Source organism: Sylvia atricapilla, chromosome 19 (assembly GCF_009819655.1).
Source record: "Sylvia atricapilla isolate bSylAtr1 chromosome 19, bSylAtr1.pri, whole genome shotgun sequence".
In the NCBI taxonomy this organism is placed as follows: Eukaryota; Metazoa; Chordata; class Aves; order Passeriformes; family Sylviidae; genus Sylvia; species Sylvia atricapilla.
Window position 1 is genome coordinate 7124766 of NC_089158.1, and position 27632 is coordinate 7152397.

At 42.0% G+C, this 27632-nt stretch overlaps 1 protein-coding gene across 1 annotated transcript; it reads right to left on the minus strand.

The window, feature by feature from the left end:
- Positions 1 to 1858: 1858 nt before the first annotated feature.
- SETX (senataxin) lies at positions 1859 to 27497 on the minus strand. The gene is made up of 24 exons (XM_066332798.1): positions 26731 to 27497; positions 25293 to 25503; positions 24976 to 25085; positions 24279 to 24498; positions 24035 to 24154; positions 22991 to 23162; positions 22325 to 22415; positions 17639 to 21877; positions 16721 to 16820; positions 16138 to 16314; positions 15305 to 15534; positions 14628 to 14795; positions 14352 to 14508; positions 13409 to 13510; positions 12874 to 12986; positions 12130 to 12201; positions 11731 to 11880; positions 11115 to 11222; positions 10253 to 10440; positions 9537 to 9629; positions 8792 to 8956; positions 8208 to 8342; positions 5796 to 5883; positions 1859 to 3331 (listed from the first exon to the last, which is right to left on the minus strand). Exons 1-24 carry the CDS (start codon positions 26908 to 26910, stop codon positions 3128 to 3130), a joined length of 7593 nt encoding a protein of 2530 aa, XP_066188895.1. The 5' UTR covers positions 26911 to 27497; the 3' UTR covers positions 1859 to 3127.
- Positions 27498 to 27632: the final 135 nt, after the last annotated feature.

Here is a 27632-nt window from a genome sequence, read left to right on the forward strand (position 1 = left end):
CTTTCCAAGCAGCTTAAAAAGACAAGAAAGGAGACCCGTTGTGGCAAGAGACTGTATTATATCATTAACATTATAAATTCCATTTACAATCCAGCAGTCATTTCATCCATCATTTATTCATGCACAATGCAGAGAGCATCTTGCAGTTTTAAGACTGTGGTTCTGCTCATCCATGGGACTGCTGTGAATGAACAGCCCAGCCCCAGTTTTGACTCCTCTGGTCTCTGCCTTCTCACCAGGCTTCAGAGACTGCCAAAAAGCAAAAGTCAGCTCTGGAATTACTGGGGCTCCATGTTATTTTTCAGGTGTTGACTGGGAAGTGTTGCTTAGCCCCTGCTGATGTATTTAGGCACAAGTTCTGTGTTGCCCTGGAAGCCCAGGCTGCTCTGTGCTTCCCCCACAGGAGTGTAGCAGGGCTGGGGGCTATTCCCATTCCATGGATTAGCAGGGGGAGGAGAAGTGCCTTGCCTGCCTGCCCCCCTGGCTCCCAGCTCCTGTGCCACCACTCATTAGACCCAGCTGCTAATTAGGTGCTGCCCCAGGAGACAGCACTGTAAAAACTTACAGTCCTACCAGCACTGGGAGTGTGAATGGAGAGACTGACAGGAGGAGAGGCTGGTGTCCCTCACGTCCCCACAGCAGCCAAGCACAACCCAGTGGCATCTCCAGCTCTCAGCACTCCTTAGGCCCACCCAGCAAGGAGCAAACACCTCCTTCCTGCACTTCCCAGAGCAGATAATGCTCCTGGAAAACTGCTGGTTTCCCTCTGGTGCCCCCCAGACAGCCCAGAACAGCTGGGAAGGCAGCACAGGGCACAGTGACCCAGAGCTAAGGAACACAGATTAGACAAGTACCTTCCATGCTCACATCACCATGATTGGGAGTAATGACACAGAAAACAATTACAGCAAACCTTAAAGGAAAAAGGAATAACCAGTTATACCCCACATTTGTTGCAAAGCCTATTTGTACAAAGGATAAATTTAAAACCCTCCGCACACTGAAAACTCAACAAAACATAATGCAGCACGTAGAAGAGACTTTACTTCCTTCCCAAGAACACAGAGGGGACTGGCTTTGCACTGAGAATTAAGCTCCAAGCTTGGAAGCAGCATGGAAGCCTCTCTATAAAAACCTGGATATTGCTGCTTCCAAAGGGTTCTGGCACAACCTCCAATAAAGTGTTTTACATAAAGTTGCGTGGAGCATGTTTCTTTACTGACTTTTCCAACTTTAACACTCAGTCACCACTGAAAAGCCTCCTCCAAGGGCCAACAGCTCTGAGGAGTAATAATTACTACTGTGAGTCTCTACTCACAGCTTACACACTGCCTGCCCATCACTACTCAGCACTTTGTACCACACAGTGGGAACAGCAGAGAATTTATGAAAATTGTACCTGATCTGTTTGCTCCTCACTGCAGATTTGAGTCAGTGAGAAGTGCGCTTTGGATTGGATTTTGCTTGGTTTTCCATGTATAAACAACAGGAGAAAAAGTTAAAGCTACAAACCTACTCAGTGGTTTGTGAAGAGGGAAAAGTGTTGTAAGTGCAATAACCCAAGCATTTTTTTTTATTGACAAATACAGGACTAATAATACAGACTGACATGGCAGCAATAATCTACTGCTGAAGACTGACGACTTAAGTCAGATAAATCTAGTATTAAACTGGCAAAAAGGTCTGAGAAACTGAGCACACCTCAAAGATGATTTATGGGAACACACAGGCATTGGAGAGTACAGCAAAAATGAAATGTTGGAACAAAATCCCTTCCAGCACGTGGCAAGTACTGCTCTCAGAACATGTTCTGAAATGCAGACTAAGGAGAAAGAAAACTAGAAGTTTCACAGAAACATTTTTGTGACCAAATTGCATTTATTAACCAGAAAAGCATTTCCTCATTCATTTTGTTGCCAGCTTCACTTTATTTACATCAAGAGAGTCCAAATGGCTTCCACAGCCGTGGGGTTTGCAGAGCAGCAGCCTCTTAATGTGCTAAGTACAAACAGCAGGCAGGGCAGCACAGCCCTGCCAACAAGAGCCAAGGGGCTTGGAAGATGACAGTTTTTAAATATTCCTATTAACATAAAGGGAAATAACACACAGGGTATGGAGTCTGTGATGGGGAGTGACGGAAATGTCTCGTTTGTTAAGGTCAGAGTCACTCAGCAGCCTTTAAAGAGTCACAGCAGCTGGAGAAGAGCACTCAGGGCTGCCAGGAAGAGTCAGGGGTCACTGAAGGATTCAGAATGCAACATAACAAATAACTAAAGCTGAACAATGCACAGATGCTGATCTCACCTCACGGGGATCTCCCAGATTCTCCCCATTACATTGAAACACTCAGTCCTGCAGAGAATGAGCTGGACAGGCCCAGGCAGCAATAAAAGCCTCCCTACACACCTCCAGGACAGCTCCTACCAGTAAAGCACGTTTGTTCTGGGCTTGGATGCATTAGGGATGAGAGTTTTCCTGGCAATTACAGCCTGAAGCAGCACCTGGTGCTTGGCAGAGTAAGGCACTGGTGTCTCCCTGAGCTGGACCACAGGGCCCTGCCTGGCAGCGGGTTCAAAGGACAAAGCTGGAATTATCCCTGCAATAACGAAAATGGAACTGAAGATTGTGGCTCACTTGCTCCAGCAAAGCCACTGCCACAATGCTGTGACAAGGGACAGCAGGGACTCCCTGCTTCAGGCTGTCCCTGAACACACAGTTGGAGGTGGCACAACGTGGCCCACTCCGTGCAGCCAACTGGTACCAACCCTGCAGCTCCTGCATTCCCCTGAGACCTGCACCCTCAGGTTATCTCCACACAAAGCTCAGTGCATGTGAAATGCTGCTCTTCACCTCCTGAGACACACACAAGCTCCAAAAACCAAAAAGTGATATGTCACAGTGACCCCAAGGAATTCTTAGTAGAAATAATTCCACTTTTATTGTAAATATTATGATGTGAGGAAGGTTTTCTTAAAAATAATTTGGTTTTTTGCTGTCCTCTTTTAGTGGCTGCATATTCTTCACCAGCACAGTGGAAAGAATCTAGCAGTAACACCTAGAAAGAACTGCCTGCCCTTTTTATCCCTGTAGATCTCCAAAAGCTCCATACAAAGAAACTCAAGTGATATTAGCTATAACTGTTAACTAGATCTTGGACCAAGATTCCACAGTGAGATTCCTCCTCACAAGGACACAGTGAGACCAAACAGACCTCACAGGCCTGAATCTGCAGCCTGTGTTTCCACTGCAACAAGAAAGGGATTCCAGCTGATAGAGCAGCAGCAAGAGCAAAACTCAAGGCACGTTTGTATAAACAAAAACTCTTCTGTTCCTATAAAAACAAGCAATAAAATATACAAAATAAGTAGAATTCTCTTCATTCAACCAACATACATTTGCCTCACTCTTCCATGAGGCAGTAGTGGAGCATGAGCAAGAACCACTGCTGCCACATTTTCAACATTCAGTTTTGCTATGAAATAAATTAGACTTATTAGTGCAAAGGGAAAACAAGCCTCTCTCTTGGATTTTGGGGTTGGATTCTGGTTTTGCTTTACTCTGGTTCTTCTTAAAAAAATTAATCTCTAAGAAATTAGCATTTACACAAGGAAACAAGAAGCTATGTATTTGCCAAATATCTTAAAATAATTCTTTATACTGTACAAATATACACTGTTAAACATTTACAACCTCAGCTTCCTAGATGACTAAACCCACTGCTCTTCCAAGCAATGCAGCTACCCAACATCTCCTTTCAAAACCTCAAAGGTACCATCTGCCAGGTATAAAATCCCTTCACAATTAGGGACAGGATGGGAAAGATATCTACTGATAGTTGTGCTATCAATACAAGGGAGTTCCAGTTGCGCTAAATAATTTAAAATAGAGACAAATCTGGGAATAGGTTTTCAGTAATGAGCAGATAGTAGAGTCAGGGAAAGATCTTTCTTCTCTTGGCAGAGCCTGATTCTGTGTTCTCTGGTGATTCCTGGGATGGTCTCCTTGATAAACCACGAGAGTCTTTGTTCCACTCACTGCTACTGCTCTGACCTCCTTCACCAGGGGCTTTGGAACCGCTTTTGGACACAGCTGCTCTCCGGTCACCCTCGTGCTGAGCTGTGTGAGAGGCTGTGGGGGGCAAACTGCACTGTCCTGCTGTTTGCTGGGCCTTCTTGGCCTTTTCTGTTCTGCACATCTGATCCCTGGCAGCTGAGGACACATCCAGGCCTTGCTGTGGTGCTGATCCTGGATTGCTCTGGGCTGACCGATGGCCATCTCTCAGGGGCTGCTCCTTGCCTTTGGCCTCAGTTCGACTGGCCAGGCTTGCCAGCCTTGGGTCCCGGGGTTTCTCTGGAATGGCAGCAAGTGCTGCAGCTCCTGAAGGTGCAGGGGCACTGCTCCTCCTGTGATCTGCAGCTGGAGCCCCTGTGGATGGAGAAGCACTGCTCCTTCTGTGATCTGCAGCTGGAGCCCCTGTGGATGGAGAAGCACTGCTCCTTCTGTGATCTGCAGCTGGAGCCCCTGTGGATGGAGAAGCACTGCTCCTTCTGTGATCTGCAGCTGGAGCCCCTGTGGATGGAGAAGCACTGCTCCTTCTGTGATCTGCAGCTGGAGCCCCTGTGGATGGAGAAGCACTGCTCCTTCTGTGATCTGCAGCTGGAGCCCCTGTGGATGGAGAAGCACTGCTCCTCCTGTGATCTGCAGCTGGAGCCCCTGTGGATGGAGAAGCACTGCTCCTTCTGTGATCTGCAGCTGGAGCCCCTGTGGATGGAGAAGCACTGCCCCTTCTGTGATCTGCAGCTGGAGCCCCTGTGGATGGAGAAGCACTGCCCCTCCTGTGATCTGCAGCTGGAGCCCCTGTGGATGGAGAAGCACTGCCCCTCCTGTGATCTGCAGCTGGAGCCCCTGTGGATGGAGAAGCACTGCCCCTCCTGTGATCTGCAGCTGGAGCCCCTGTGGATGGAGAAGCACTGCCCCTCCTGTGATCTGCAGCTGGAGCCCCTGTGGATGGAGGGACAGTGCCCCGGTTGGAACCTGCAGCTGGAGTCCCTGCAGGCTGTGGGGGCCCTCGGCTGCCTTGGGACACTGCATGGCCAGGGCCAGCAGCAAGTTCCTGTGGGCTGTTCCCAGAATGTCCAGGCTCACTCCTCTTGCCATTCGAAGAACCAGTCTGCACCACAGGAGATGTCCCTGTCCCTCCTTTGGCCGGGGGCTGTGCTGGTGGCCTAAGCTTCAAAATCCTCAGAGCCTCTTTCTTGTAATTTTTTTCTGTTGTCCTAATAATGGCGCCTCTTTTCTGAGCATCCTGAATCAAGTGATTCCAGTTTTTATCTTCCTTTAAAGAAAAACAACAAAAAAAAACCTGTTACCAGCAAGAAACCAACACAAACGGACAGAGGTGTCAGAGGATGCACAACCTTTTTAATCAAGGTACCTGACACAACTGTCATGGAAACCACTGTTATGTTCCTTCTGGAATGGAAGAATCTTATGTTTCAGGTGCAAAACAGCAACAGACACTCTGGCTGCTGTAACACAGGGAAGGCACTTTGAACCATCAGAACTTCCAGAAATGACAAATTTCTCAATTTTCCAGGGGTTTTCCCTCACAGGCGCGGGGCTCCGGCGCCCCCTAGCGGCGAACTAACACAACCCTCCCGCCCTTGGAAAACCACAAAAATCAAAAGTTTCTCCAAGACCCAGAATTTATTCCCTTGCACAGTCTGAGGATGGTGCTCGGTGACCCAGCCCTCAGAAGTGGCTCACAGAGCCCATTCCACTGCCACTGCACCTACCATGAGGGTCTGCAGCCGGCCCAGGATGAAGAGGCTGAACCGGGCTCGGGTGATGGTGACATTCAGTCGCTGGAGGCTTGCCAGAAACCTGAGTGACAAGACAAAAACTAAGCTCCTAAACTACTTCTTCCACAAGAGGGTTTAAAAGGGTTAGGAGAAAAAGACATAAAAACTAAATGTCACTGAAATTAACAGCAGCAGTTCCTCCCCAGACCCCACGGCAGCAGTCCTGCTTTAAATTAAAGGCTGAGCATGAATTTTGTTTTCTTTCACCACTGATTCCTTGCACGGAATTCCAGTTCTTTCCAGCTCTTGCTGTTGATGTTTCCTTACTTAGAGCAAATCCCCTCTTAATGCCAACCACTGCTTCCTTAAATGTTCCTCAAAGTACTGAGGACATCAACCTCACTTCACCTATCAAGACTTTAAGCTTCTTTTTGACTCAAACTGAAATAGATTAATAATATTTGGCATGATTAATGGGAAAATACCCTACTGAAACACTGAACGCTGCACATGAATATTTTATTTTAAAGGTGACCTGCACTGGAATCACATCAAGGCAGACTTGCTTTGTCATGCTTCAAGAGGGGAGAGTATATCCTTGCAGAAGTCTGGTTTTGTACTAGGAAAATTGCCTAGTTTGGTTTTCAGGGATCACAAACCACAGTACTGAAACCGAAACAAATGCTGAGTGTATTCTTAAAGGTTGATTTCTGTTAGCACTCATTTACCAGAACTCAAAAAAAGGTCTGTGAGACTAATCTCAACTATTTCTATTCTAATGAAAAAGCTTCCAAAATACACAGCTTATCCTCTACTAACAAAATCCACAATTCAAAATCCAACCTAATTTGAGCAGGTTCACTATCAATACCTGACTCTGTTGTCACTGCACTGAAACCTCATCTGCAGCAAATCCACAACTCTGCAGTGAAAACTGCAAAAGCCTCAAAGATTTGGATAGTGCAGGAAATAAGAGAAGCAGAAAGCAGACAGGGGAGTGGATCCAGCAGCACAGACAGAGTTTTCTAGGTCTTGAGAAATGAATGAGGGGGAACCTTGAAAGACTACTAAATATTCCTGACAGCTTTTACAACTGAAAGACAAGAAGATTATTTTCTCAGGAAGAAGGGGGGGGAAAAATCCATTGTCATCCCCTGGAGTTTTCTTCTCCCAGTTACTTCCAGAGTAAATTTAATGCTGGACTAGCAATCCTGGAGAACAAAATCCTTTATTCAGTCTACAAGATCAAAGATCAGGGTGTGACCAATATCCCACCACACTTGGCCAAGGACACCTGACCCTGAAACAGAGATGTCCAAGCCATCAGCAAGGATGTACAGCTGCTAAGGCACTGCTTGACTATATAAACTTTTATATATTAATGTATGAACACAGTAAGCTGGAAAGTTCCCGCTGAAAGAGCAGACAGAGGTTAAGCCTCGTGTCAGCCAAAAGAACTGGCATGTTCCAGCTGCCTCCTATTCCCAAATTCAATCAATCAGATTAAGAAATCTTCAAAATGCATTGTTGTTTACCACAAGATTTGGGTTCCTTCTCTCCCCGAAGTGGATCAGCACAATTAAAAGACACTTCTCTTGCAGAGAATGAGTATCAGAGAAAAATATGCAGCTTAGTGAAACTTGTGTGTAGAAACAAAGATTTTTGCCTATGTGACCAGATTTTTGCTAGTTTAACTTAGAAGGCAGTGAACTCTAAGAAGGCATATTTCATATTTTCACTACCATTTTTAAAACTAAAATGATCTGCAAGTTACAGAAATCAGCAACTTCCCTAAGTGCTCTGGGGGTAAACAGCACTCTCCATTTAGTTCCTTCTGTTTCAGACAGAAAAAAAACCCATATAAAATTAACAAATCTGTAATCCTGAGTTAAGATTTCCTAATCTGACGCTATCTTAGAAGACAAGCACATTTATTACAAATCCCAGATCGAAGTCTGCTACATCACAGTCCAAGTGACATACACAACTAATTAACAAGACTTTTACAGACATTAACAGGACAGCAACAGCCACAGAAAATGGGTTTCATTTTGAGAACAGCATACAGAAAGTTACAAGGTGTACCAAAAGCCACAAGAACAATAACTGCTGCAGTAATAATGCAAAGAGCCAAGATCCCAAGGCCAATCCTGCCAAATCCAGGCAGTGGCAGGATAAGGGAGCTGTGCAAAGGGATCAGCACATAATACAGAGCACACCACCAGCATTTCCCTGTCCCCCTTGCTCAGCTATCTCAGATCAGGAACACCAATTCCTGCACTGAGATACCCTTTAATTCACTGGCTGGTAGAAGTGACTTGCTCTCTGTAACTTTCTAACCAGTGCTACTAAAAAGATGACTTTCCCTACAGAAAATAGGACTGCAATTCCCTGCAGGACACGTACCCAATGGATCCCTTGGTGCTGTTTGCCTGCACGTGTGCCAGAGTGGAGCCCTCGGAGCTGTTTGCCCGCACACAGGACACGATGATGCAGTCCTTCTCCCGGCCCTGGAACGCGTCCACGGTGTCCACTTCTGGGCTGTTGGAGAAATACAATCCAGCAGCTTTGCGAATTCTGAGCTGGATTCTTAAGCAACACACTGATGCAAATGGCCTAAATGTTATCCTTAATGCTCATGTGTCAAACCATCCAGGGTAATTTTCTCCTTCAGTACATGAGCCTAAAGCTGAATTTACTTTACTGAAAATCTGTTTGGGTCCACACAGCATGGAATTTTAGGTTCTTTTAGATCAGCTTTATTCAGAACAGCAATATTATCGAAGGGTGTGGGCAATAACAAAGATTGGCACAAGGAGACCATGCCTGTTTTAAGCAAGAGGGTTACAGGTCCCCCTTAAAGGCACAACCAAGTACAAATTTTAGCAGTACAGAAAGAAGTTGCAGACTTTTTGCCATTATTTAAGAGGATAAACAAAGGATTAATATGCAAGAGCCAAGGCTCATTTGAAAGCTCATGGTTTCTTTACCTGTTACTCTTAAACACACTGTCCAGTTGCTCCTGAATTTTCTTTTTCTGTGCACTGTAAGGGGTAATTATTCCGATGCGACGAAGGCCCAGATCCTTCCTTTTTTCTTTAATTGTTCTAATTAACTCCATCACCAGCTTCACTTCCCGAGGATTGCTGTAAGAGCTGAACAGGACAAAATGGACACATTACAGGAACACCTTTGAGAGACCTTTCCAGTTCAGTGCTTTGGCCCAGTTTGTTGGGGGATCTTGAGTCACGGCCCCTGTTTTGAACTTTTTTCACACAGAGGCTCAAAGAACTTGGCAAGCAGACCCTGAGGAGGGGCTACCAAGCCTGGGAAATGCAGGCAGGGAAAGGCTGCACTTCCACATTCCATCAGCACCTCCCAGCAGTGCTGTCCTTTACAGAACAGGCAAAGGAGAGGACTGAGCCTGCCACCTCCTGGCATCTCCTCAGTGTGCACCTGGGAAAGGGAAATCACTGATAAAAATCAGGAATTCAAACTCTTACTAAGGTTAACAAACATTTACTGGCATCTAGCAGTGAGTCAAACTAGGATTAAAACTAGTTTCATATTTAAGAAAAATTCTGGTTTTTTGTGAAATGAAATCTTAACAGCTGGAAAATGCAGCTCTAGCTACTTTATGCTTATTGGAACAACAAAGGAGAGAACACAACTCTTCTGTAGGCAATTAATGCTCAGAAAATCTAAACTTTGGCTGAGTTAGAATGCAGGACTTACTCATTGTCTCGTTCCTCACGACCATCAGCTACATCAAAAATCAGGTAGGGCTGGAATGGCCACTCTGAAGAACATCTGTTCTCCTCTATTGCCCTGGAAATAACATTTTTATCACTAGGGAACCGCACAACTAAGAAATTCTAAGAACTTACACTTCATTAATTTACATCATGGTTATCAAACACAAGCAACTCTCCAGGAAGAGAGGACTGTGAAACTCAAGTTTCACCAAAGGAAGTTTGGATTAGATATAAGGAAATTATTTTCACAGAAAGGGTTGTAAAGCACTGGAACATATTGCCAAGGGAAGTGAGAACCACCATTCCTGGAAGTGTTCAAAAATCACGTGAGGACATGATTTATTGGTGGAAATGGTTGACACTTGAGCTTGATGGCACTAAAGGTCTCTTCTGACCTTAACCACTTTATAATTGTAACTTTCAGCTCTTTTCCTCCCCAGAATCCTTAACTATCCCTGCTACCCAAATAGATTGAAGCCTGAAAATGAACTCTCAGCACTCTGTATGCATAATTTTAAGGGATCTTACCTCACCTATCACACCCTGCACTAACAGAGATGGAAGGCACATTTTTCTCCCATTAACCACCTGTCCCTCTCCCACAACCTCAAGCATTTCTAGGCTCACAAGAATATCCTGACATGAAAAAATTGCTTTGAAATACCCTCTGCTCAGAAAGAATAGAGAGCTACTCACTTGGCAGTTGTTAGAGTCCTGCCATAAACATAGTTGGATGGGAAGAGGCAGATGTCTGGGTGCATCCTGTACTGCACTGTCAGCTGCACCACAGGCAGGCTGCGCAGCACGTTCCTCTGCACTTGCTCCTCCAGGTGCCTCTGCAGACGGGCCATCAAAGACTGGTCATAGCCATACTGCTGAGCTTTCTGCCACAGGGAGAACAGGAGATTTCATGTGGGATCTCATTCCCCACCAGTCAGAGTGTTTGGCGTTTTAAACTTCCAAATCGCTGACAAAACGACACCTCCTCGCACTTCAGTTTTCTACATGTGTCAGTCTCATTTCAGTAAAGGCCACCTGCACAAATCTCAATTTTTGTGTGTGACAAGCAAGACAACTTCTCTTTGTGACTCACAACACAGTAAAATTTCAAGAATATCAACCATAATGAGAAGCAAGACTTAGCAGGTGGCATCTTGTTAAATAAACACACAACCTCTAGACAGTTTACACCTCTAAAGAAGGCAGGCTGATTTTCTCCTCCTTTCTTTACCAGGTGTTTAAAATAGCCCTTACTGTAGGAGACAAGGATGTGCTCCTATATATTTATCCTTAAAAATCTGTAGGGTCAGGAAGTACCCATACAAACAGGAAGTCTTCATCCTCCTTAGGGAAAGGGGCAGCGACTGAAGTTCCCAAAATGAGAAAAAAGATCCTGCCACAACACAACATCCCTCACAAACCAACTGCCCAGTTTAAAGTTTATATCGTCCCAATGAAATGTGTCTTTTTGCCCTCTCTTTAAATATTTTCCGTAGATAATGTTCTTTAACCATATCCATTCTGTGGCAAGAAAAAAGCAAAGAGTTTGAACACTTACTACTGATTTGACAGTAGGAGGGAGCTGTTTGGGATCTCCAACCAGGACAAGTTTATTACAGCGGTGGATCAGTGGAATCAGAGTTTCCACCTCACAGGATTGCCCTGCCTTTTGGATATGCAAACAGAACAAAAGCAGAAGTTGTAAGCAAAGCAGGGAAGTACATTTGTTTTCTTGTAACACAGCCAGAATAACTCAAATGCTTTAAGTCTTCTAAAAAAAAATTAAAAGGAGAGGAAAAATAAGGACTTTTCTGTAGTAAAAAACTACAAACAGATTTATTTTATTATTATATATGCAAAGCTCTCCAAACAGATATAAATATAACCCAACCATCTGGAAATCTCTAAAGCAAGGGAAAAAAAAAAAAACAAAAAAAAAACACAACCATGGCTGAAGCGTGGTGCTAAATAAAAGCTGTCTGCCATTACAGCACCAAACAAGTCAGGAAAAGAATCAATTAAAACTTAATTCTTTCTCCACATGGTTTTACTGGAGACAGGGCAGGCAAGCCACAAATACTGCAGCAGCAGCCAAAGAGCCCCAGGCTGCCCAAGCAGAGCACAGGGCAGGTGTGGAGGTGGAAGAGGCTGCAGTTCCCCACAGCTGCACTGACCTCATCCACGATGACACAGCTGAAGGGATCGAGGCCCTGCCGGGAGAAAGCCGATTCCAGCAGGCTCCCCCCGCTGGTGCTCAGCGTGCAGCAGATGATGTCAGACTCCAGGATGATGTCTGCCTGCACTTTCTGGGAGTGCCCCCGAACCTTCAAGCACAACAGGACACCCTGGTTAAAATTCAGCCTTAACTGCAACAGTGAATGCTCCTGTTTGGGCTTTTTCCCAATATGCAGCCAGAGCAAACCCAGATTTCATAGCTGCCTGTCCATAACTTACTCAGCTCATGGCCTTGATCCATTTACCCACTATTTTATAAAGCCAAATTTCACCACAATTAAAGGACACCAAGTATAAAAATACATCAGGTGAAGTTTATGAGAGATAAATTCTCCTACCGCTTTCAGCTGAGAAGCGAGTTGTTGTCTCTCCTTTGCAAGTCTGCCAATTTCATCATTTAACATTTGACTCTAGATGGGGAAAAATTAAAGAGGAACCACCTTTAGAACCACCCATTTCCCATATATCTTTTTTCCTCCCATGCCCTAAGTAATTTCACAAACATATAGCCTTGCTAGGATTGTCTTTTAGTATCAAACATGTCTGAAAAAGCCCATCAGTTTCTTGGAAAACTTTCACCATATTTATGCACTGCAACACACGAAACCGGATCTTACATATTTGTGCAACTGAGAAATGGTTTACCACCAGAAATTTCTTACTTGGCATAAATGCCAATTTCTTTAGACAAAAAAATGGAAAACTTTAAGTGCAACACATTCCAAAATCTCAGATCATGAGTTATCTTCTTGTATTTTCATGGAAACAAGAACAGAGCTTTGAAACACAGCATCAGTTTAAACCATTATGATTTATAAATATGGCTACATTAAGATGTAACTGGTGACACAACCAAGTGAAGACTATTGAATGACAGAGCAACAAGTGGCATGATCAACCAGTGGAAAATACTGACTGAGATAAACAAGAAAACTGATGTAAAGTTCTCCATTCCCTTTCATGGTGCTACCAACTTTTCCATTAGTTGAAAAAGTGGGTGAAGAGACAGTGACATCAAAACCAGGGTTCTTTTTGTGTTATGAACTCAAAAAAACGAAGAAGATTAAAAATTGTCTTGCTACCTCTCTCTTCTCACATTTGTGCATGGCACGCTCTCGAGAGAGCATGTCCAGCTTCTGATCCAGAGCTTCTTTCTTCTTCTGAATGTCCTGGTCACAGTCACCTGGCTTTCGTTCTGTAATAAACCAAAGGAGAACTTAAAGGAGGGACAGAAAAACTGTTACAGTAGCTCCAAATTGGACAAATGGATTTTTTGCTGCATTTTCCCTTTTCCTATTGAAGATTTATCTTGTACAATGAAGGCAGTGAGAATTGCTTCCAACTGTAGCTCTCAAATGCTGCATTGTTTAAAAAATGATGGCATTAATATGTACACAATGTAATTTCTTAAAGAAAAAGTCACCTTGCTTGTTTTTTTCCTTTTCCTTAGATTCTGGCTCATATATAAATTGCCACTTCCCCACTAGGACTAAAAAAAATTGCAATGTTTTATGAAATACTATTGTAGGAAAAAAATCTTCCTTTCTATAGGACAATAATCCCATCACCAAGATCTTAGAGAAGACTGAAGGAAAGTCTGATTTCCATGTTACTTACTCATTCTGTGCTCAACTTGTTTATCCAGGCTGAATCCCCGGACTTCACTGTTGATTGACTTTTCAGGACCAAGTCTCACTAATGTGATATCACCACAGTTTCCTGTTTACAAAATCAGAGTCAAAATACTCTTAAATTACTCCAATTCTGTCTCCATGCTTGCTATGATAGTTTAAAAATGTTAACATCATGGATATCAAACAAGGCTTTTCTACTCATCTGGAGTTTTCAACACTTGACTTGTACTTAAACGCAGCTACAAAAAATTCATTAATTCCAAACAATAAAAAATAAAGATGTTGCCCACGTTTTAGTGGTGGCTAATATTAAGAATGTTATTTTGAATTAATGAAACTACCTCTTATTCTCAGATTTATCTAAGACTTCCAGAATTCCTAACTTGGACAATATTGAGTCCCATGAAGTAATGCAATTGGTTATTTGATAAATCAATACCAAAATAATATTTGGTTACAATGCAGATACTTTTTCCCCTTGCCACAAGCTAATTGTCTTATACAGAATTCATCTACTTTGTATTAGTCACAAACTGGGAGGAGGAAAGACAAGAGGCTTTGACGCATGAAAACTTTCACCAGTCTGTTTCCCATGACACAAAAAGGCAGATTTTATTCAAAATAAAGGCAAGGGCCTTGTGTTCAAATCCCCAAGGAGTACTTAAAAACTGATGAACTTAAACTAACAGCATGAGGAAGGGGTCAATGTCTATATAAACCAAAGTGTAATTTATTAAAAAAATTCCCACGATACACCTGAAAGCACATTAAAGTTCACAACAGTAGGAGGATGTAGCAGTCATGTTCTGCAAGAGAAAGAAGCTGCTCAGAGGAGCGTGCAAGGACAGTACATGATCAACTGCTTCAGTTCCTCCTCCAGGTTTTGTCCATTTAACACGAAAACAGAATTTAAAAACAAACCATACCCAAAGGCTCCTGTTTGTTTTGGCATTTTTCCTTAAATGCAATGATGATCTTTTTCATGAGCTCATCAACAGCAGCATTTGACGGTGCACAAACTAGAAAACGGTTTGGCTTAATCTTGGAATTTTTTTTCCGAGCTGTTTTCTCATTCCTCTTGTTCTATAGATTAATTAACAACAAACCAAAACAAGCTCTTTAGATTGTTTTCACTTGAGATTGAGAAGCCAGACTGTACATTCATCTAAAGCAAATCCCAGCACATGACCATGTTCACTTACTTCTCTCAAAACACGGGACAGGAGGCCTACAATAGTTTTTGATTTCCCTGTCCCAGGTGGTCCATGGATAAGGCAGATCTTGGGAAGTCCTGGGTGTTGCTTTACCATGGCATAAGCTGTCTCAATGGCTCTCTTTTGATCTTCATTGTATTCATTCACAGATGAAGCCTGAAACAATAGACAGGGAAAAAAATAATGAATAAGATGCTGGTCACATGTTCCACATCAATCTTCAGTACTTTCAGAATGTCTTCACCTCTCTAGCCAGAACTCAAAAGCTGGAAGGGCAGGGAAGCTTTTGATTCTAGGTTTGCTCTAGATGCACACCCAGTCCTCACTTGAAGTTGTAACAAGGGTTTTGTTCACTCCCCACACCTTTATTTTACAATACCTCTTCCATTCTATGTTTCATTTCCTGAACACTTCCCTAGTAAGGGGAAAGGAAACTGAAAGTTTGAAGTTCACTATAACAACAGAGCACAAACACCTGAGCAAATACAGACTCATCTCCCCACCCCAGCAGCCAACTCTGAGGAGGGCAGTGTCTCTGTGCTTCTGAAACTTGGTTATCTCCTCTTGGTCATCTCAAAAGCCAGCATGAAAAACCAAACCTGTAAAACTCATGAGACCTAAAGGGTTGTTCTGTTAACCCTGGCACTCCCAGCTGCAGGACTTACAGCACTTCCTGAGGCAACAGGCAGATCTCTGGGACAGAAGTCATTATAACTTGGATTTATGATGGGTTTAGCCAGGGGGCTCCTGCTCAGCAGCAGCAGCCCTTTGAACTTTCTGTGTGTGGTCACCAGGGAGCCAACCACCACACACTTCACTTGCTTACGGATGAAGAATGACAAATTGCCTCGGGTTTGCACAGTAAGATGACAGGCAGTTTGCTGCTCTTTTTGTCCTGTTAAAGACAAATAAAAAACCAAGTTGTTAATTCAAAAACTATCCAAATCATCAGCTGAAAGATACTGAAGTAAGTCACTCAATGAATTCACTAGAACAAGATGCTGTCTTTTACTAGGGAATCAACAATGAATTCTTGAAAAATCCCAACAATTCCCCACCCCCATTAAAAAAAAAAAAAAAAAAAAAAAAAAAAAAAGACTAAACTAAAAACCAGTGCTCTGTACAACTACTCAGATCTCTGCTTTAATAAGGCAGGTAATCCTGGGTACAATAATAATTTTAGGCAGTGAGGTCACAGAAGTTCACGGCACTTGTCATCCATCTCCTGGCAATACCATCCTGAAGATGCATGCAGAGCATTTACTCATTGCCAGTTTCTGTCCCCACATGAAGTTCTCAAAAAATTATGGACAGCAGGGCTGCAGCTTTGGTTCCTGATTTTTACAAAGCTTCTAGCCCAGAACAGAACTGCTACAGAGGAAAAATCAATTAAGTTTCCTCTGAGACCAATGGTACATTACAACTACCAACAGCCAGCTATGAAGAGGCATTTTATGGCACCAAGGATCCCATTTTTACTTTCAGCCCTGTTACTCACTATTTCCACAGCCAGAGGAACGAAAAAATCGTGTCACAAGGCCAACGTGATTCACTATGTGGTCCTCCATCCCACTTTCTTCCCCAAAAGTGTCCTTCTCCTTCTGTACCACCAAAAGGATTAAGTCGTCCTCCTTTGGATGAAGCTGCCTCACCAAATCACTCTCTCGTAGATGAGCTACCCAGAAGACAAATTAAAATCACAACATTGAAAAGAAAAGGGTTACAATTATTTTCTACCTGAAGAAGTGCTGTTAACTTTTAAAGCTGTTAAAGGTTATAGCAAAAGATTATGGTGAAAATTTAAACTCCATCCTGCACTGTTAAGTCTGAGCACAGCACTGTATAAAAATAGAGCAAGTCAACTTTATCAAAACAAGCTGAAAAGAAAATCCCATCTGAGAAACATGGAAGGCACAAATTCCCTACAAAATACGTATTTCTCTTACATGCATTCTGTAGAATAGCAAAGTTGATATCCTTTCTATATTTAAAGCCAACACAAATAACTCTACCTTTAAGAGCTCATTATAATGCATCATCTACTTGAAAATCAGATTTTATTTAAAAAAAAAAAAACTCACCTGTAAAATGTGCTGTATTCATGTCAGCAGAAAAGCTCTGTAAGTAGAAGCAATAACTTTTCTCTTTTGCTCTCTGGTTTTCTATCCATTCTTGTGCCAGCTACACGTTGAAAAGGAAACAATTATACTTCGAAAGATTTAGTCTATCAGAAGAAAAGCTTATCATGACTCAGAGGGCAAACAAAAGAAATTAAATAAAACTATCAGGTTGTCAATTAAATATACCAGGAGTCTTACCCATTTCTTTTCTTTCACATAAGCATAGCCATTACATATAAACACACAGGGCAAACCAAAATTCTTCCTTGCCACTCACCCATTTCATGCAATTTCTTAAAGCTATTCACAACTACTCTGAGTTTTCCCTGACTGCATTGTCACCTTAAAATGTCAGTATTAATCTGGCATTGGCTTTATTTTCTACCTTATTTCTATAGAAAAAGTGATGCAATGACTGAACTTAAAAGTATTCAGACAATAATTGAAGGAACACTCTGTTTTGTCACAATTAAACTATAAACCAATAAAGACTGGGAAAAAATACTTCCTGGATTAACCTACTCTCTCTCATGTAAGTTCTCATCAGAAATAAAAACATTAGGTTTTATCCTCTGTCACTGAAAGACCTCAGTTTCTTAAAGATTTCTGTTATGAACTATAGAGAGAGGAACCACATCCTTGGTCACTCCTTTTATTGTTGATGCGCACCCAGGAAAAAAAACACTTCACTGAGGTTAACTCTGGTTGTCCCCAGTCTTTAACACAGCTGTTTGTATTATCTACCCCAAATCCTTCCTCTTTTCTGATCTGTATCTGAATGTTTTCAAGGTAAATAAAGGACATAAACCAGGCTTTAATCTCTTGGTAAAATTCATCAGTGTTGATGAAACCAAAGCAAAAGGCAGAAAAACTACTTACTGTTTCAAAGGCGTTGAGCATCATCAAGGGAAAAAATGTATTGAAGTAGTCATTGTAGCCCTGAAATTTGACAGGAACAGAGGATACTATGGACTGCAGAAGATTATTTGGAGTTCCAAAGAGATGGAAGTTTGCAAACATTTCATAAGTCCACTTTAGAACCTGGTTAACAAAAATGCTGTAATCGCGCTGCTGAGCACCAAGAAAAGAGGAGCAGGTTTCTTGGCCAGACCCTCTGGAAATATTTGAAGCATTGTCATAGTGTCTATTTTGTGACTGGAGAACATTATTGGAACTAAGGGGTTGAAAATTGACGCTTGGAGATTTGCACGTTGGATTTCCAGCTGGTGCAGGTTTTGGGCAGGGAGGTGGCCTGGCCACCGCCTGTTTGGCCGCATTCACTTTGGTTTTTGAAGGTGGGGGCAACTTTCTGACGTCTTCGAGATCTTTGCTAAAGGCTGCGTTCCGTGAAGAACTTGCTGAGCTGAAAATTTTGGTAGTGGTAGGCTTTCTTGTTTTAGGTGGCGGGAGAGAAGGCTTGGCAAACACATGATCTGCCCCTGGGCTGGTGGCTGGGTGTTTATTGCAGTATTCTCCAGGTTTTTCCACCTGTTCCATACAGTCTTTGTCCTTACACTTCACAACAGCTGAGGGTTCTTTCTGCTGAAGGCTTTCATCAATGTCCATTTCCTCTGGGGTCTTACTACCTACAGCAGCATCTTGAACACTTTCCTCCTGAGAACATAACTCCATATCCACAGGATCTAATTGGGTTAAAAACAGATTATCATCACCTTCATCACTGCTTTCATCTGATTTACACCCATTTTGCTTTGAAGTTTTCACCTCACACTCAGGCAGGACAGTGCAACCTTTTCCTGAAGACTCATCTTTATAATCTCCAAGAGCAGTGGAAGAGATACCTGAATCCACAGGAACAGGAGGAGCCACCACACTGTTACCCTCCCATTTTCTGTTCCTGTCTGAAGAAGGAGGCATTTTGGAGGTACTTGCCACCTCCTCCACAGACAGGCTCTCAAATTTTCTCTCACTGGCCGAAGGACAAGCAGCCTCTTCTCTTTTATTCTCCCTTTGGTTTTCAACAGATTCTTTAACAGCTGCCAGTTGAAAACTTTGAGGCTTTTGTTCCACAGGTTTTGCACAGGCTTTGGTAACTTTGTTTCTGCTCTCCAAACTTCCAGCAGAATTTTTCAAACTTCTTTTGGGCCTTGTCTGCCTCGGATAACGCAGGTCTTGGCAGATCAGCATTTTTTTGTTGTATTTTACAGACAAACGCTGAGCCTCGATCTGTTTGGTCCTCTTTTTCTGTGTAACTCCAATCCTGCCTGCAGCTTTGCCGTGGCTGCGCAGCAGAGCCACGCTCTCCAAGGAGGGCTGGGACAAGTCAAAGGCCTTGCGGGGGCCCTTCTTCAGGCCAAGCTTTTCCACAGTTGATGCTGGAGCAGGACTCTGCCTAACCTTCTTTGGAGGAACCACAGCAGGCATTGACCTGCCAGGCTGAGAACGTTCTGTCATGCTTTGGAGTGGTGTTTTATTTTTGGCTGCTTTAAAAACGGGAGGTTTTTTAGGACTTCTCTGAACAGCGGGTGCTGATTTGCATTTGGCTGTGGCCTTCCCTGGGCTTGTGCTATTTTTCTTAAGGGCCAACTTGGAAGCTAGTGAGATGGGAGATGTAGACGGTTTGGGTTCAGGCAATTTTGAGTCCAGGGTGAGGCCTTCAGCAGTACCTTCGTCTGCACATTTCTCCAGTTTATCTTTTGCATCCTCATTGCCAGCTGATTCTCCCAAGGTTGACTCAGTCACTTCTTTTGTATCAGCTTCTTTCATATCAGCAGCTTCTTTCTGATGAGAAGTATCTTCTGCCTGCTTTTCTACTGAGTTTGCTGCTTCCTCCATGGCATCATCACTAAAGTAAGACATATCATAGCCCCAATCATTTAAACTATCATTCAGCCAGTCATCTGAATTACTGGTCACAGCTGGTGGTGAAACATGATCTTGTTTATCCTGAGTTGTTTCCACAGCATACGCTTGAGTATCTTGCCAAACTGAAAAAACCTCATCTTCTGTTTCAAACTCAAAGTATTGCGAATTGCAGTCATCCAGCAACATGGGAGAGCCTGGAGACTTTGATTCTCTTTTAATGTCAGTATCAGAAATGCTGCTGGATGTTGAAGATTGCCCTGCACACACATTTTCATTTTTGGTTTCTGTTTCCTCCTTGTCAGCCACGCTTTCTTCTTCATCAGAAGAGTCTGAAATGACAATGACTTGATTGCTAGGGCCATCTGCCCCCGTGGGACACCTGGTACTTTGGCCCTCCTTGGAAGATCTTACAGAACCTTTCACTTTCCTTTTAATGTCAGACACGTTGTGGTACACTGAGCTTTCCTGGTTGGATGAAACAGGAAAATTGACACTTTTGGCATAAGCAGCTAAAGATAATTTACTGAGTTCTCTATCAACCTGGGAGTCCAACAAAGCATCATCTTCAGAAACCGTCTTCACAAAACTCTCCTCTTTCTTCCCCACTGAACTGTTTTCCCTCCTGAAATATTCTGAAAACTCAAACAACCTGTCACTTGATTCACGCTTCACTGACAGTGGCCTGATCATATCCCTCTTGTTTTCAGAGCTAAATGGAAAATAGTCATACGCTGAAATTTTATCCCTGCAAAAGGTCTCTGAAAATTGATTTTTGCCATCGTGTTTATCCAAATCATTTAAATTAGGCTGCTCCTGGTTTGAAGTTTGCCCATTAGTGTTTTTCTTAAAGAAAGACATCAAGGATGAACCTGATTTTTCTTCTGTTGATACTTTTTTCAGTGAGGTGTCATTACGCCCTAAAAGCAAATTACTGTCACCTTCCTTCCCCTGCACACCAGGTTCATTTCTAGAGGAGTTAGAGGAATCCAGTGATGCTTCCTTGGACACTTGTTTAGTGGAGACCAGTCTGGACTGCAACATACTGTTTGCACTTGTCTCTTGCATGCTTCTGCAATTCCTTGAAGATGGCGAATCAAGATGGGTTTGAGCAGACAGATCCGGTGGTGTTTTGGGTTCTGTTTTGTTTTTAATTTCCAACTCTCTGCCTCTCATGAAATCTGAATGTTGGGCGTTTGAATTGAAGCACTGATCATCTGTATTGCATTTCCCTGCCACAAGATCATAATTCCTATTTTCCTCAACTTTCCCACGTACTTTTGTTGCCAAAGGGTTCTGTGCAAAGACAAACTCCTCAGCTGTCGAGTCACCAGGTTCCTTTTTAATATTCATCAATATGCCATCTGTGGAGGTGCAAGACGTTGAACTTCTACACCTATCTCTGCATTCCTCTTCCCACGCATTCTTTCTCCTGTGGAAAGTGCTCTCTTGACAGTCTCTGCCTTCCTTTGACATGACAGATGGTGAATAAAGGTCCTCCCTCTCATGTCCACTTGTCTTGTATCCATCATCACACTCATTCTTCTCGTGCTTTAGAGAGATAGTTGGCAAAGCTGTTGAGTTTGAACTGCTTCGTCCAGCCAAAGCGGTGCTCAGCGCTTTGCTCTTTATACTTCTTATAACTTGCTTTAAACACGTTTGCAGCTCCTGAGTTTCCTGGCTGCTCAGCTGCCACCCCACAGCCCGATTTCCCCGCAGGAGGAGGTTGAGTTTGTCCAGGTACTGCTTGCACAGGGCGTGCTGGCCGATCTGGTATCCCTCCTTGAGCAGGCTGCGGATGAGCTGCACGCAGGCGTGCTGCACCGAGCTGGGCGCCTGGAAAGGCCCCGAGCCCTTGGCACACAGCCCCAGAGACTTCTCGCTGCACCGAGTGAAGGCTCTGCTTGGCAGCGTGGCACACCTCACCACTGCCTCCACCCACTCCTGGGAGCTGACCCACAGTAAATGCAGGCACTTCTTGCTTCTGTGCAGCTCAACAATGGACACCAAGATGAGGAGGAAGAACTCGGAGATTTTGTCACACTGCTGGAAACTTTCGATGAGGATCTCTTTGATTTCTGAGCAGAGGTAGTGGATGACCTCTACTATGTAGGCTACACCCAAGTCCTTGAGATCCATAAGGGACTGAACAAAAGGGATGAACCAGAGGAATGTGCTGTGATGGACACGCATGTCTCTGCCGATGTCAGACTGAAGCATGTTAGCCAGGGTCTGCATATCTTCATACATATTGGGGCAGTACTCTGGGCAAATGGCAGCCTTCCAGCCAGTGTCCTGAAAAATATATTCACCATACAACAGCCTCAGTGATATGCACAGTTTAATAGGGCAGCTTTTTTGCAGCCAAGCTTTTTTGTTACTTACTTTCTTTCATATATTTGTTCATTAAACAGTAACATCTCTTATATCCCAATGTAAGTCATTAAAAAATGCAAAAAATAAAGAGCACACAGATGGTTAAGGAACTAATTTCCTAAAACGTTATCTATGAAATTGGTGTGAAGTAGTAGTTCCTTTAAAAATCATTGTGAACTATTTAGACATGCTGACATAATTTAACCTCAGATAACCAAAGAACACGTGGAAAGCCTTTATTAAAAGACATTTCATAAATGCAACACTGACATCAAGAGATGATCACACTCAGAAATGTTTATTCTTGACAATGTCATTCAGTGACCCCAGTCCAAAGAAAAGGAATATAAAATACTGGTTTAATACCTTCTGAGGCTTTTCTGTGTTATAATTATACACAATCTGACTGCAAGAAATCATGTCATCACCATAGTCTGACTCTGGTTCAGATTTTGTCCTGAAAAGAAACACAAATCACTACAGACTCACACAATTAAAACCCTAAGAAAAGTCAGGACAGATGCTGCTTTTCAGATACCAAGTGACCATTAGAACTTCTCAGTGATAAAACACACTAATTAAAAGGTACCATATTTAAAAGTACAGAGCTGGTTTTATCCAGTTTGTAAGAGGTGGGGAAGTCTCAGGAAAAAGCTTTCTATTGAGTCATGGATTTGTCTACGTAGAACAAATATCCAGAATGCCGTCTACTGAAAATTCAAGATTTCCCATAAATTTATCAAATGTTGAACATGGCAATCTTCATTAACCTTCAGTGCAAGCTGGTTGTAGCACTAAATAAGCACAGAACACTTAACAGTTTTCCCAATTTAGGAAAAACAAATTCCTAACAAGTTTAACACAGACACCAGAGTTACCAAAAAGAAGTGAGCATGTATTTTTCTGAAGGAACCTCACAATTTTAGGGGACCTAATACAACTTTTCTTTACTTGAAGTTGGAAACATGGTATTTTTTTAATTGCCATCTCCCTCCCCCAGCACAAATTACAGCAGCACTGACAAGAACTGACCTCCTAAAGCTACTGCGAATATTTTTGATTTCATTGTTGTAGCTCACGCTGTTGATTATGGTTTGAAAGGCTTGGACAGGATCAATCAGCTGACCCCAAACTTTAGACCCAAGCTGATCCAAAATAACCATGAAACAGTGCAGGGCAGGCCAGAAGGGGTCAGTGGAATCATCTGTAACACAACAACAGTGGAGAGGGTTGAAATGCAATTCTGGACATTCTTAGCCTAAGCAGAAGTTTAAAGAGTTTAAAAATCTCATTGATTTTTCTTAAAATATCAACAGAAAAGTATTCTAGTAAGCTGCAACTGTAATTTTTAACCTGGAAAAAGAATGAAAAAAATCAAGCTCCCTCATTTGTACAGAGAAATTGCTCCTTATGCAGTCTTACATCAATAGAAGCTTGGACGCCATTATTAATATTAAATAATACTGATATTGCCCAACTCTATGAAACTGATTCTTTCACACTGATTTTTGCAGGGGATGTTAAGAAGTGGCACAACTTACACAGTTATTATACTTCCATTTACTCAGCTAATTTATACTTCACATTTATACTGGAAGCAATTGGTTCTTTCAAGTGTGTTCTTACTCCTTCATGTAAGAAAATATCATGTCCTCAATAAACACAGAGTTTATAAAGATCTGCTCATTTAAGAGGCAATCCTGGTCTTGAGCTCACAGGCCATTCCCAGACTATGCCATGGTAACCCATGGAGTTACTAAATCTAAATTCTGAAGTCTAAATTTACAGCTGCAAAAGGGGGTCCCCTCAAATGGACAGATGGAAAAGTCAAATTTTAAGGCAAGGTGCAAAAACTCAGAAGGAGTTTCTTTACTTGGAACTCAAAATCCAAACTTCAGGCCACAATGAAATGAGCACTTTGTATGCACATGCAGCCTGTACATTAAATGAAAGCAGTGATAAACAGGCCTCAGGTAAAATTACCTCTCATTACACTACTGAGAACTCAACAAGGAATTTGATAAAGAGGAAAAATGGTCAATAAACTGTCTTAATCTCAGTATCAAAGCTAGTTACCATCTGCTTCTTTCTCCATAGTGTGAAGTATAGACTGCATGAAATCATTTTGTTTGTCTGGGGCCAGTAACAACGAGTCCATAGCTTGTTCTTCCAGCACTGACAGCAGCATGCAAATTCCTACAGAAGAAAAGAAAAAAGAAGCAACTTGTGTATATATTTTAAAAAAATACACAGCATCTATGAAATTGTAGAGCTCTGACATGAAAGAAGTGCTTACAAATGTCTGACCACAAATACTCACCCAGCCAATAGTTCTTGTAGTTGGCTGTATCATACAAATGAGCTGGCAGAAGGATGAGTCTACCCTTTTCAAACATTGAAGAGCTGTAAATATCTGGATTCTCAAAAAGCCCCAACTCAATAACTTTGAACAAACAAGTCAGCACTTCCTCCAAGTCATAGTAATCATCCCTGTCAACCTTTCCTAAATTCCTTGCTGTTAGGATGGCCCATCGACGAATCTAAGGATTGAAACAAAAAGTCACATATTAATAAAAAGAAAAAAAAGAAAAAGAAAAAAAAAATCACAATTCTGCAAGAGGAAGCACTGCTATTACAACTGGGACAAAGGCAAGGTTTTTTATTAATAGAATAATTAAAAATAAGTCTTCAAAATAATCTTAGAAACAGGCCTGCTGTATCTACAAGATGATGTTGGTGACAATGAATCTAAAATTCAGGGCAATACCTATAAAAAATTCCTTGGGATTTATGTGCAATAGTGTAGCAGTTGGTTTGTACTAATTTTATGTTATTTACATGTTACTGACCGAGATATCCCAATGAGAGAACTGCATCCTGTAACAGATGTCAAGTTTTATTTACAGATAAATGCACCACACAGATTTTCTAAAATCATGCAAAGACAGCACTCAATCCCTTCAGTATTAACATGGTGCACAAAACCAGGATTCAGCAGAACAGAAAAAGGAACTTACCACCTCATTTGGGTGTACCAAAAAGAGATAAATTCCTGGGTATTTCTCAAAGACCTGAAAGGAGTCATGACCCAGCTCCATTTTACAGAGCACTTCTACACACAGTTCACCTAAAAGGGTAAGACACAGTTATAGTAAGGACTAATCTACAGGCTCACAAAAAAAAAAAAAAAAAAAAAAAAAAAAAAAAAAAAAAAGGCATATTTAGTATCAAAATAAATCTATACACTGATCCTCCGGTTTAACTACTGTTTATTTTCACCTCCTGCAGCAGAACAACACCAATCCCTTCCACAGGGACACCATCAGATACGTACTGACTTTCTTGTGCAGCAGCAGGTATGGGTATTTCAGTATTTCCAGCAGGGGCACTCGCAGGTTGTTCTCAAAATTTGGGCCCACATAACCAGACAGACGTGTCTCCCCGTGCTCATCGACCAGAAACAACTCATCATCTTCTCCTGTTTCTTCGTTCATGGATTTCTCCATGTGGGCAATGAGGCGGGAGGTTTCCAACTCCCACAGGTCCTGTTCAGTGGGGGAATACATCAAAGGGTACTTGTGAAAAAAGTGATTAAGGACATTTATCATCACGTACAGAAATCTTATTTACACTTTCAGAAACTGAAATATCATTTAGAAAAGTTTCTTTCTACGCATGGACCAAAACACTAAAGCTTTGAAATGGAATTCAATTATGCAAAGCACAAATCTCTCACTTTAAAGTTAAGATGACAAAGTCATTTTTTAGAAGAATAGCCTTCAAACCAGATGCAATTTCATAATTCTTTTAAGTAATCATATTCATTTCAATACTTATTTTAGGTTAAGCACAAAACTTTGTTCCACTGGCCAATACACAACACAGGAAAAGATCATATTTAAGAAGATAGGAAAAGCAATTATAAAATCTTGCCTTCTTAGATATTGCAATTCATGGAAGGAAAAAAATATAACCAATGCAAAGAGACTGACTGATTTGCTGGATATCTGTAGGGATTCACTCATTTAACATTACTCATCTTAAGTAACTGCTCCAAATCTCAATTAGACACCAAGTTTATTCACTGCAGTAAATGGACACAGAAAGGAACTTGCAGTAGGTCCAGACACTTCTCTTATTTCCAGTCTATGGAACTTCCAATCACATGGTATTGCACTCCAGAGCAATCTAGCTTACCAGTCTAAAGAGTAACCTTTTAGACAGCTGTATTATGATCAATTAGCTAAAAACACATACTTTGCATATACAGAAGAGAAAATAAGCTTTCCAAAAATATAAAATTGGAATTTTATATATATGTAAGGGAGGATGACAAAAGAGGTTTAAATTTTTTTGTTAATTGCAGAGTCTTGCAAAGTCTGATCTCTGAAATTGAAACACAGGAGAAAAGTACAAATGAGAAGTGAAAGTGAACAAAAACAGGAACAAACCAATAACTGAAAAGAAACGAGCGGAAAAGAGAAAATACATTATAGAAAGGGGCTGTTAGTCTGGCAGATGTTCTTTTTTCAACAGCATGAAAGAAGTCCAAGCTATAGTGTCAAGTCAGCAACTTACAACTACTGGTTTAGCTCTTGCCAATTTGAATATATGCAGAAGAAGAGGATCTCTGTTTTACAATCAGCAGTTTGCAATTCCAGATAAAAAAACGGACAGTTAAAAAGCAACACAATCTATTCCCAAAACCCAACAAAACACAACCCTGCCTCCTTACACTGAGGCTGGACCACCAAAGCCTCTTAATTAATTACCTCATGCAATCTTGGACATTCTTCCCTTGCTCTGTGATATTCAACCACACACTCCAGGCAGTAGCAGAGGTCATCGTTGGATCCTTCAAAATCTTCCTGGGAAAGCCTTTGAGCAGCATAGTGCTTCAGGAACTCGGTGGTGTCAGCACCACTCGGTGTGCACCATCGGCATGTGCTCATTCTGGGGAGGGGGCAAAGAAGCAGGAATTAAAGCCCAAAGCCTTCAAGTGGCAAAATATCCCCTTTCAGCCACAACAGGAGCCCGTTTTGAAGTGTGGTGAGCGTCAGGATTTCAGTTACTCATCAGCAGCTTCCATGCAGGTGTTCTTAAAACATCCAGGTGCATGCAGTTAAACAGATTAAAGCATTAAAGGGACATCACACAAAAAATGCCTTGTGGAATAGCAAACAGTAAAAGTAAAGCACTGTAGTGAAATGTGCAAACTAGGCAAAAAAGGGTGAAAACTCATTTTACATAAAAAAATTTAAAAATTTCCTTACCCACACATTGCATGATTTCCAGAACTACAATGCCAAGCTCTTTATATTATCTTACTGGTGTCCCTGGAATCTAGATCTAGTGGCACAAAGTTTAATTAGCTTTTTTCCTTAACCTCCTGCTAGAATTTATAGGTCAAAAAATCCCTGTTGTCACAGGCAAAGAATATTTACCCAGAACTTTCCTGTCTTTGTTATTTTTATAGACAGAAAGAGTGCTAAAATTCTCACCACAGATTGCTTTCCTCTAAAAACAAAGATCCATCAGTAAGCAGCAATGGGGTCACCTCAGATCCTGCTAGTCTGAAAAATTCCACAGAACACTGGAATCACAGAATGGTTTGGGATGGAAAGGACATTAAGGATCATTTTCATTCCACCCCCTGCCATGGGCAGGGACACCT